General features: G+C 45.6%; 1 protein-coding gene across 1 annotated transcript in view; it reads right to left on the bottom strand.

Annotated features, from left to right (window-relative positions):
* ryr2a (ryanodine receptor 2a (cardiac)) overlaps positions 1-12,155 on the bottom strand; it is a 554,599-nt gene that overhangs the window by 447,943 nt on the left and 94,501 nt on the right. The window contains 1 exon segment of the mRNA XM_037691577.1: positions 8,071-8,145. Coding sequence (XP_037547505.1) covers positions 8,071-8,145 — 75 coding nt within the window.

Genomic DNA, 12,155 nt, shown 5'->3' with positions numbered 1-12,155 from the left:
AGATCGGAACCAGCCCAGAACCGGACCTACTCCAGAGTTTTACTTTACTTCACAATAAATCTTTTAACCCTCTCAGTGGTTGTTGTTGTTGTTTGCGATCCGGCCTCTGGTTCATGACAGTAGAATCTGGCCATTATGGATCCAACACCAACCCGAGAGTGGTGCTCTAAGGTAGAAGGGGCTGTTAGTAAACTTGAGAAAGGGCTTCAGGAAATGGTTGTTTCTCTTCAAGCTTTGTTCCAACAGTCAAACCAAGTCATCAACCAAACCCTGTTGACTCCTGCACCAAGAGAACCACGGTTAGCCCCCCCTGAACATTTCAGAGGTGAGCCTGAGCAATGTCGACCATTTTTGACTCAGTGTGACATTCAATTTCAATTGCAACCTTCATGTTTTCCCACTGAGCATGCTAAAGTAGCTTATGCTGTCTCACTTCTCGCTGGAAGAGCCAAGACGTGGGGCACTTCTGAATGATTAAAAGGTGGCGTGGTATGTCGTAATTTTTCTGAATTTTCCAAAGAGTTGTGTCGGGTTTTTGACCCCATCCTCCCTGAGAGAGAGGCAGCCCGAAGAATTTTTGATATTAAACAAGGCAAGGATTCTGTAACCAAATACATCATTCACTTTCACTCTGTTTCAGCAGACAGTCATTGGGATGAACACGCACTCACTGACGCCTTCTTCAGGGGGCTTAATGAAGATGTTAAGGATGTGCTGGCAACAATGGACTATCCCTCATCCCTACGCCAGCTGGAGGAGGTGGCCACCCGTGTTGACCTTCGCCTGCGTGAGCGTGACCGTGAACAGAGTCGAGGCAAGGCCACAGCCATGTCCAGAACCAGACATCACCTTGTGGATCATGAACCTAAAACGGAACAAACCAGGATCCTCTGTATGCTACGGAACCCATGCAACTAGGAAGAAGTCGTCTGACCACCCAGGAACGAGAACGTCGGAGGAGGTACCATCGCTGTTTTTATTGTGGTCAAGGCGGTCATGATTGTCATCATTGTCCAGTAAAAGACCAGGCTCAGCAGGAGAAGAGAGGCTCCTGTTGAGTCTTAGTCATAAGATCAAGTCCTCTCCACCTATCATGTCCAAGTCCAAGGTCAAGTTCATAATAAAGGGTGGTCAACCCGTCATCGTCTCAGCTTTTATTGATTCAGTGGCCGACACGGAATTCATTGATAAAACCTTTGCCAAATCCATAGATCTGACCATTGTTCCATCACCTAACAACCATAAGGTCCTCGCTTTAGATGGTCATCCTTTAAGTCAATCTAGTCTTGAAACTGTTCCAGTCACCATGGTGTCGGCCAACAACCATTCGGAACTGATCAGATTCATTGTTATTGATTCACCCCAACTCCCAGTGGTTTTAGGTTCCACTTGGTTACGCAAACACAACCCCCAAATCGATTGGAGGAACCAAGAGATTGTAGGATGGGCTAATTAGTGTTATTCTACATGTATTCAGAGCCAACCCAGTTCACCAGCCCTTGTCACAGCCAATGAGGAGACCTATCCTAATCTAAGTCAGGTACCTAAAGAGTACCATGATTTGAAAGAGGTCTTTAATAAATCAAAAGCTACGTCCCTTCCGCCACATCGTCCATACGATTGTGGTATTGACCTGATCCCAGGTTCTACCCCCCCTCGGGGTAGATTATATTCTTTGTCTGGTCCCGAGCAAGAGTCCATGAGGAAATATATAACAGAGTCCCTCCAAGCTGGTATCATTAGACCTTCAGCATCCCCCGCTGGTGCAGGTTTTTTCTTTGTAGGGAAGAAAGATGGGTCACTTCGTCCATGCATTGACTATAGAGAACTTAACAAAATAACCATAAAGAACAAGTATCCTCTGCCCCTCATGAACTCTGCTTTTGATATAATCCAAAATGCTAAGATATTCACCAAACTGGATCTTCGCAACGCTTACCATTTGGTCAGGATACGGCGGGGAGATGAATGGAAGACGGCTTTTAATACTGCAGATGGCCATTATGAATATCTTGTTATGCCATTCGGCCTCACCAACGCTCCTGCCGTTTTCCAAGCCCTGGTTAATGATGTCCTTCGTGACATGATTAACATTTACGCTTTTGTTTACCTTGATGACATACTTATCTTTTCACAAGATAGCATTTCTCACCGTCGCCATGTCAGAGCTGTCTTAACCCGCCTTTTACAGAACAACTTGTTTGTCAAGGCAGAGAAGTGTGCTTTCCACCAAGTGTCCACCTCATTCCTTGGGTTCAACATTTCTCCAGGTCAAGTATCCATGGAACCCGGGAGGGTATCAGCGGTGGTGGATTGGCCCAAGCCCAAGGATCGTAAACAGCTGCAAAGATTTCTCGGTTTTGCAAATTTTTATAGGAGGTTCATTAAGAACTACAGTTCAGTTGCAGCTCCTCTTCATTTTCTCACCTCATCTAAGACCAAGTTCATCTGGGACTCCGTTGCCAACCAATCATTCCAGAAGCTCAAAACATTGTTTTCCTCTGCTCCAATCTTGCACTCTCCAGACCCCGAGAAACAATTCATTGTGGAGGTCGATGCATCCAGCACCGGGGTGGGCGCCATCCTCAGTCAGCGCAGCACAGATGGTAAGATCCACCCCTGTGCTTACTTCTCCAGGGCACTCTCCCCCGCTGAGAGAAACTACGACGTGAGAGACCGTGAGCTTTTGGCAGTCAAGATGGCCCTGGAGGAATGGAGGCACTGGCTGGAAGGTGCGAAGAAGTCCTTTTTGGTATGGACCGACCATAAAAACCTGGAGTACCTTCGCACAGCAAAGAGACTCAATCCCCGTCAGGCCAGGTGGGCTATGTTTTTCTCTCGATTCAGTTTCACCCTCTCTTACAGACCCGGGCCCAAGAATGCCAAGCCGGATGCCCTGTCCCGGGTCTTTGAGGTCAAGGAAGGGCCCTCAGAAGAGGTCGAGTTCATCCTGCCTGAGACCGTATGTCTTTCTTTGACTCAATTAGAACTCTATCTCCAACAAGTCCAACTCTCCGAGCCACGTCCACCCACCTGTCCTAGGGGGTGCCTGTTTGTCCCCAATCAAAAGGTAAAAGAGGTTCTTGAATTATGCCATTCATCAAAGTTGTTCTGTCACCCAGGAATCACCAAGACCCTCCAACTCATTCGCGCCCGATTCTGGTGGGCTACGCTTACGGAGGACACCAAGCACTTTGTCAAGTCATGTCCCGAATGCAATCGTGCCAAGTCTTCCAATCGCCCACCTGCCGGGCTGCTACGACCCCTGCCAATTCCTTCACGCCCATGGTCACATATTGCTATGGACTTTGTGACTGGATTACCCCCTTCTGAAGGTAATTCAGTGTTATTGACCATTGTGGACCGTTTTTCTAAAATGGTCCACCTGGTTCCTCTCCCCAAGTTACCTTCTTCCAAGGAGCTCAGCGTTATCATGGCCAAGGAGGTTTTCAGGCTCCATGGGCTCCCCCAGAACATTGTGTCTGACCGAGGTCCCCAATTCATTTCCAAGTTCTGGAGGGAGTTTTGCAACCTGCTAGGGATCTCGGTCAGCCTCTCGTCAGGTTTTCATCCCCAAACGGATGGACAATCTGAGCGTACCAACCAGGAGGTGGAGACCAAGCTTCGGCTCCTCTGCGAGGGGGACCCGAGGAAATGGACGTCCAACCTCCCTTGGATTGAACAAGCAATCAACTCTCTTCCATCCTCTACATCAGGTATTTCACCCTTTCATGTTGTCTATGGATTCCAACCCCCTGTTTTTTCAGTCCAGGGGAGAGAAGCTCGGGTTCCCTCTGCACGACTCGCAATTTTACGTTGCCAGCGAGTCTGGAGAAAAGCCAGGAGAGCCCTAATTTTGGCCACCAAAAGATACGTTCGGGGGGCTAACCGCAGGAGAACGCCTCAACCATTGTACAAGGTGGGCCAGAAAGCGTGGCTCTCCACCAAGGACCTTCCTCTCCATGTGGAATCTAAGAAACTAGCACCACGTTTCATTGGTCCTTTTCTGATTACCAAAATAATCAATCCTGTCTCTGTTCGCTTACAGTTACCCAGGTCCATGCGCATTCATCCAACGTTTCATGTCTCAAGACTCAAGCCATTTGTCCTGCCACGTTTTCGACCCACCACTGACCTCCCACCACCCGCCCAACTCATTCAGGGGAGCCCAGCCTACACGGTCCGACGCCTTCTTCGATCCAGAAGGTGGGGGAGAGGACTCCAGTATCTGGTAGACTGGCAGGGGTACGGCCTGGAGGAACGTTCCTGGGTGCCCTCACGCAATATTCTGGACAAAACCCTCATTAGAGACTTTCATCGACTGAACCCTCTCCAGCCTGGTGGTCCTTCAGGAGCTGGACCTTGAGGGGGGGGTTCTGTCATAGCTCTGCTCTCTGTCAGCTCCTCTGTCATGCTGCACACTCAGTAATCACTCAACTCATGTCACCTGTCACCGCTCATTATCCCACAGCTCCACCACCTGGTCCAGTCAGTACTTAAGCTCACTCATTCCTCTCAGTCTGGGCCAGATTCTCTATCCTGTCTCATCAGCAGTAGACTTTCCAGCATTCCATTGATTGACTCATCACGTTCATGACCCTTGCCTTGACCACGACCACGCTTCTGCCTCAGCCCTCGTCTGCTTTTGCTCATCTGATCAGGTACCGACTCATGCTCTTGTTTTTTGACTCTCTTTTTGGATCACGTACTGGATACTTCTGCTGAACAACTGACTTCACGGTATGAACTCTGCCTTTCCCTTCTGACTGTTTTTTGGATCACGGATTAAAGGTCAAGCTCATTCTGTATCACGGACTTATCCTTACCCCTGAATCTGATTCCCACAGATTCATTTCCCCAATTAGTCTCTTTCCCCCTGCATCTACTAACCTTTATCTTTTAGTTGCAAGCCTGTTGGACTCCGTTCCAGTGGACCTTAACTTCAGTTCTACTTCTACTGGCAGCCCGCCACTACAACACTACCCAATCACGAACTACCAATCAGAAGATCGGAACCAGCCCAGAACCGGACCTACTCCAGAGTTTTACTTTATTTCACAATAAATCTTTTAACCCTCTCAGTGGTTGTTGTTGTTGTTTGCGATCCGGCCTCTGGTTCATGACACTACGCCTATACTCATAGAATCTGGGGTTACAGTACGTAACCAACGATTTTCCACAAACCACTTCTTGGCTGTTTCTGGAGCTGAAATAGCTCCACACATGACTCTGTTAAACTCCACCGTTGTGTGTACAGACTGAGAGACTGACGAGCAGCGTGCCGCTGTGCTTACATGCATTACACATTTACTCAGGTGGAAGAAAAAGTAGTTCCCTCCAATCGCGTATCATTTAGATAAGATTTCAATAGTTTAGTTACTTTCTACCATCTTCCTGTTAATGATATGCATTACCTGAAATGACTGAAGTATCAAAAGTATCGATAGTTTGATTTAAACATCGATTCTAGAGCGAAACATTCTGGTATTGATAGTATCAATATTTTAGTATAGATTCGCACATCACTACCATCTCCTCAAGAGAGAGGTGTATTGGGCAGCTATCTGAGCACCTGGGTGTGACGAGGCTAAATATTTTTGGTGGCAGGAAGCTTGTTAGCCCGTCAAAAAAATCCCATAAATGAGCCGCAGCATTGTATACATTAAGCCGCAGATACAATAAAGTAGCGACTTATAGACTGCAAAGTACTCTATTCTAGAACTGCGCCGCTCAAGGTGGCTGCATGTTGGAGCAGCTCTGTTACTTTAATTGATTTTGCTTTTGGAAACTTTAATTCCTCTTTTTCAGGATGTAAATCACATTTTTTGGATGATTGTTTCCTCGGGTATCGGATGCTGTGCAGCTGGAAGGATTTTTACTGAAACTTTTTTAGTTTTGGACATTTGTTATGATGCATAACCATGGCAACAAGGCAGTTTCTACAACAACGAGTAACAACAACAAATAATTTCCCTTAGGGATTAATAAAGTATTTTGTTAATTGAATTTGAATTGAATTGAATTGAATTGAAGTACGGTAGTGCAGCACGGTGGCGCAACTGGTAGAGCTGCTGCCTCTCAGCAAGCAGGTACCTGGTTCAAACCCCGGTCCAGGGGCCTTTCTGGGTGGAGTTTGCATGTTCTCTCCGTGCATGCGTGGGTTTTCTCCGGGTACTCCGGTTTCCTCCCACAGTCCAAAAACATGCATGTTAGGCTGATTGGTAACTCTAAATTGTCCTTAGGTGTGAGTGAGGGAGTGAATGATTGTTTGTCTCGTTTGTCTCTGTGTGGCCCTGTGATGGACTTGCGACCCGTCCAGGGTGTACCCCGCCCCTCGCACAGTGATTGCTGGACATGGGCACCAGCGACCCCCGTGACCCAAAATGGAATAAGCGGGCAAAGAAAATGGATGGATGGATGGATGGATGAAGTACGGTAATATTGAACCTGCATTCTGTATTGTTGCAGCAAGCAGCAAACGGAGCTGCACCACCAAACAGCACAAACTAACAATATGAATTAATATAATAATCAGGTGCACTAAAAAAATTCTGTGTAAGTATTCTGTTTGTGTTTGGTGCTCTGTGAGTGTGTGTCTGTACCACAGACTGTATATATTATTAGACCTCACAACCTGCCTTCTTTCTTTGAGAATTAAAGCCAAGTAATCCCATTAAAAACTTTTTACAGTTGATGTTTTGTATTTGTATTTAAACGTATAACAGCACGGGTCAACATGTGAAGAGAAATCACAGTAATGCTCCATGAACTTAAGTGGATTGATCACGACATCAAACTGGAACCAACCCCCCAAAATGCTGGTCCCACTATAACTTTCATTTACCCTTTGTTTATACATGTAGTCTCATTGAGCCACGAGAACTCATTTTCAAGAGAGACCTTTAACTCCATTTAACCTTAACTCCCTGGTTCCTACTGTAGAAGTAGACTTCTTCTATGGTTGATGACTCTGCTCATGTATGAATGTGTACCGACCCAGCCACGCTGTCATATTGTAAAGTTTCCAGACGATACAGCAGTAGTTGGATGCATCACAAACAACGATGAGTCCAGCTACAGGCAGGAGGTGGAACACCTGGAGAGCTGGTGCAGGAAGCATAACCTTCACATCATTGTGAATAAGACGAAGGAGATGATTGTGGACTTCAGAAGGAACAAACACACCTACACCCCACTGAACATAGGAGGATCTGCGGTGGAAGTGGTCTCCAACTACAAGTACTGGGGTGTGCACCTGAACGATGACCTCAGCTGGAGCAAAAACACTACCAGCCTGATCAAGAAAGCTCATAAGAGACTACTTCCTCAAGTGGCTGAGACGAGCTGGAATGGGAAGCTCAGTCCTCACCTCCTTCTAGAGGAGTGCAGTGGAGAGCATCCTGTGCTCCAGCGTCAACATGTGGCATGGAGGCTGCACAGCTGCAGAAAGAAAAGCTTTGCAGAGAGTGGTGAAGGTTGCACAGAAGATGTTGGAGTCAATCTCCCCACCATCACAGACATCTACACCTCCAGATGCAGGAAGAGAGCCACCTGTATCATGAAGGATCCCACTCACCCAGCGCACACCCTTTTTGCCCCGCTCCCCTCAGGCAGAAGGCTGAGGAGCTTTAAGTGTAGAAGAACTAGATTGAGGAACAGCTTCTACCCTGAAGCTGTTAGACTCATCAATCTCTAACCAGGAAAAATCACTGTAATGCCACTTGGTTGTTGTGTGCTGCTGATCTCATGCTGCTGATTTATTTCATGTTGCTGTGTTCAGTGGTCCTCATCTGTTCACACAGACTCATGTTCGTGCTGCTGTTGCTTTGGCGCATTGTTTTTGTACTATTAGCGCTTACTGTATTCTTAGTTTAGTGAATGTAGTATATTCTTAGTTCATGACTCGGATCTTACTAATGTTTTTCTTTACCATTTGTGTTTTTGTTGGATGTAACTGGGACCCTGTGTACATAGTTTCGTCCCACCTCCTGTACCACATGTGGTGTGCATGACAAATAAATCTCTCTGAATCGCTGAATAATATCTACTGTATATATATTACATGCTTACATGACGCGCAGTGTCTCCAGCCTCCACAAGGACCTGGCGTGACTGGAAACTGCCCCCCCTTCATACTGCACAGTCCTGGGAACAAAACAAGATTTGATAACAGAAATTTAAATACACCATCATTTTATGTACTGTACTTTAAATACTTTTTGCAAAAAATAAAAATTGTTCCATTGTCTGCAAAGATCTGCTGCCACAAGTAAGTGCCAGTCTGACTTGTAACACCTCCCACACATGAGGACAACCTACTGTGTATCATGTGCTAGGGAGAAAATTCCACTTCATTATTGTGGGGAGGGAGTTAGAGGACTTTAGAGGACATGTTTTTTTTTAAAGAGCAATTTCTTGGGGCATGGGGGTGTCAAATGTACTGTTGAAAAATAAAATGAAAATTAAACATTCATTACCGTGTATCAGGATACCGAGCATGCATCAGGATATTCATTACCGTATTCCCCGAGTGGACAAGCCACAGACACAAATAATTTTTCAGAGACATAATTCCATTGTTTTGCCTGCATAAATTGAGGATATGCTTTCTTTTCTTTGGATTGTTTAAAATTATAATTTCCTCAAATGATTTACTGGAGGTGACAATTTTAGATTTTCCAAAATTTGGAAGATCCCTCCCCGGCATTTCTGCCCATTTTCGTGTGTACTGACTAGAGTTGCATTCCGCCTAAAAAATTGGACCCGACCCGGCCCCAGCCCATAGCCATTTTTTCCAAACTCGACACAACCCAACCAATTAACTCTAGGTACAGGCCCAAATCCACTCCTCCCCCCCAAAAAAAAATAAAAAAACTGACTTTTTAGGCACGAGCAGCTAAGCTCTGCGAAGGCCTATTGTAATCGCTCTGTTCAGGCCCAAGCTGCAATTTTTTCTGCCAAATGAATTGGCATTTTTGGGGCCTTAACATATGCCAAAAGTCACCAAATTTGCCGGACACATCAGGACTGGAGAAAAATGACATATTTTAAGGGCGTGGCAAACATCGCAACAGAAACGGCTCAAGAGCGCCACCTAGAAATTTTCAAAACACCCTCCGCATTAAACTTAGTTTGTTGTAGAAACATGAAATTTGGTAAGCTTGTCCAATTCCCCAAGATACACAGAAAACCCTCTGGCACAAAAGTTGTACGATAAACAGGAAGGCAGCCATTTTGGAATGCAGGCACAATTCTCACACCCAAAAAAGTTCAATCTGGTCTTCTGGACATTCAAAAAAACAAAAAAACAAAACAAAGCAAAAAACAAATATGTAGAAACGTTTCGTCTCTCATCCGAGAGACTTCCTCAGTCTGAGGTGTTGTATTCAGCTCAGTCTCTTAAATAGCACCTTCTCAGAGTGGATCAAACAGTTTGCTGCTGACAACCAAAACCAGCTGCTCACATGGTCAAGAAGGACCATCAGACTAACAATGGATCATTAGCACACTGATGGCTGTTTATTATTCACAGAGGGTTGAGTGATACTAGCAATAACAGCATTGTAAGAGGGGGACAGTTGAACCTGGGGGCCTCCACCCCTGTTTAATGATGGACGATTTCTTTTCACAAAGATGGCCTCCTTTACTCCTCTCTCAAACCATTGTTTCTCTCTGTCCAGGATGTGAACATCTTCATCCCTGAAAGAGTGACCGCTGGCCTGGAGATGAGTGTAGACCGCAGATGGCTCAGCACAGAAGATCAACATCATCAGGCCAGGATTCTGCGGTCTACACTCATCTCCAGGCCAGCCGTCACTCTTTCAGGAGACTGAGCTGAATACAGCACCTCAGACTGAGGAAGTCTCTCGGATGAGAGACGAAACGTTTCTACTTTTTTTTTTTGGCTTTGTTTTGTTTTTTGTTTTTTTGAATGTCCAGAGGACCAGATTGAACTTTTTTTTGGATTTTTCTACCTGGATTATTGAGCATGCATCAGGATATTTTGAACCACTTTGGCCAGGATTGCCTCAAACTAGTAAGAGAGTTTGAGAAAACAGCAAGGAAGAAGGCAGACTGAAGGAACCACTTGCGATTCAACCTCAGATGTCGACAAAGTGGCATCATTCCCAAGATCCTGGAACTAAAATCGTCGGTCAGAGGGCACCGGGCAAGCAAGATCCTTCAGAAGGCACAGACCCAGCTGCTGAATTAACAGGTGAGACAGACCAATTTTATTATTGAGGCCTTGAAGGCCAAAGAAGAGCACATTAAACAGAAACTAACAACGTGTCTAGATCAGACCGAACTTCAGCAAGTGTTAGACTGTACAGATCAGGCACGCTTAGCACAGCATGTCAAGTCCAAGACTCGACAACAAAACAAGTTTAACTTACTAATACCTCATCAACACCATCACTATTCCAATAACAACACATTCAGTGTAGGACAACACTCCAGTAGTCAATTACATGCCAGGGAGACAGAAAAGTGGGTGAAGAATTTATCTGACATACAGCTCACCCAGCCGGAGACAGAGATTCTTGCCAGGGGACTGAACTTTGCGGTTGCACCAAGTAGAATTCCTCTGGTGGAGGTGATCACAGCCACAGAATCAGCCATCCGCAACAACAAAATGAAAGAGGGTGAAGCAGAACAGCTCAGAATCAAAGTTTCATCCTGCCTCAGCAATGCCAAACCACCACCTTCCAACATCAGTAGAGAGGAGAGGGACGCACTCACCACTCTTAGCAAGGAAAAAACATCATCATTCTCCCAGCAGACAAAGGAAGGTGCACAGTGATTTTGAACCAGAAAGACTATCATGAGAAAGTTATGACACTCCTTAGTGACTTAACCACTTATGAACCTCTGAAAAGAGATCCAGTAAGTGGCTACAAAAAGAAGTTAATAGATTGCCTGAAAAATTTGGAGCAGGACAAGGCTATTGACTGTATTCTGTACCACAGACTGTACCCAGGGGAGGCCACACCTAGTCTGTATGGTTTACCTAAAATCCACAAACAAGGTGTATCTTTAAGACCAATTGTTAGCATGATTAACTCGGTCACTTACAATGTTCCCAAATATCTGGCATCTGTACTCATCCCTTTAGTTGGCAGCTCAGAACACCACATACAGAACACCATGGACTTTGTGGATAAGGTGAGGGATGTCATCATGGAGACTGATGAAACAATGGTCTCTTTTGATGTCACATCACTCTTTACGTGCATTCCTGTTGATGATGCAGTAGAGGTGGTCAGTTTAAGATTAAAATCAGACACCACTCTGAGCAGCAGGACCACACTTTCTAGAGAACAACTGTGTCAACTCTTGAAACTGTGCCTGCAGTCAACCTACTTCAGAAATTGGGAACGATATTATAGGCAGAAACATGGGTGTGCTATGGGGTCTCCAGTTTCTCCTATTGTTGCCAACCTGTACATGGAGGAGGTAGAAAAGAGAGCCTTGACGTAATTTTCAGGGACACCACCAAGTCATTGGTTCAGATATGTTGACGACACCTGGGTTAAAATCAAATCTCAGGAAGTCCAACATTTTACTGACCACATCAACTCTGTGGATAAATACATCAAGTTCACACGAGAAAATGTAAAAAATGGCAGGGTGGCTTTCTTGGACTGTGAGGTCTCAGTCTCTGATAGAGGACATTTGCAAACCGAGGTGTACCACAAACCCACCCACACAGACCAGTATTTGCAGTTTGACTCCCATCACCCTTTGGAGCACAAGTTAGGAGTCATCAGGACTCTGTATCACAGAGCAGACAGCATCCCCACTAACTCAGGAGCCAGGCAGAAGGAGAAATCCTACACAAGACAGGCTCTAGAGCAATGTGGATATCCTAAATGGGCCTTCCTGAAAGCAGAGAAGAAACCCAAACAGGACTCCAGTCAGTCATCAGGTGAAAAGGAGGAACCCAGACCAGTGGTCATTCCATATGTTGAGGGAGTATCAGAGAAACTGAGACGTTTATTTTCTAAACATAACGTCCCAGTGGCTTTTAAACCCCAAAATACATTACGGCAAAGACTGGTTCATCCCAAAGATCCAGTCCCCTGGCACAAACAGAGTAATATTGTGTATGCTGTTCAGTGTCAGGAGGGCTGTGATCAGTCTTACATCGGGGAAAC

The sequence above is a fragment of the Nematolebias whitei genome, chromosome 17 (genome assembly GCF_014905685.2).
Source record: "Nematolebias whitei isolate Nwh7 chromosome 17, NemWhi1, whole genome shotgun sequence".
Lineage (NCBI taxonomy): Eukaryota > Metazoa > Chordata > Actinopteri > Cyprinodontiformes > Rivulidae > Nematolebias > Nematolebias whitei.
This window is presented reverse-complemented; position numbering and strand designations above follow the sequence as displayed.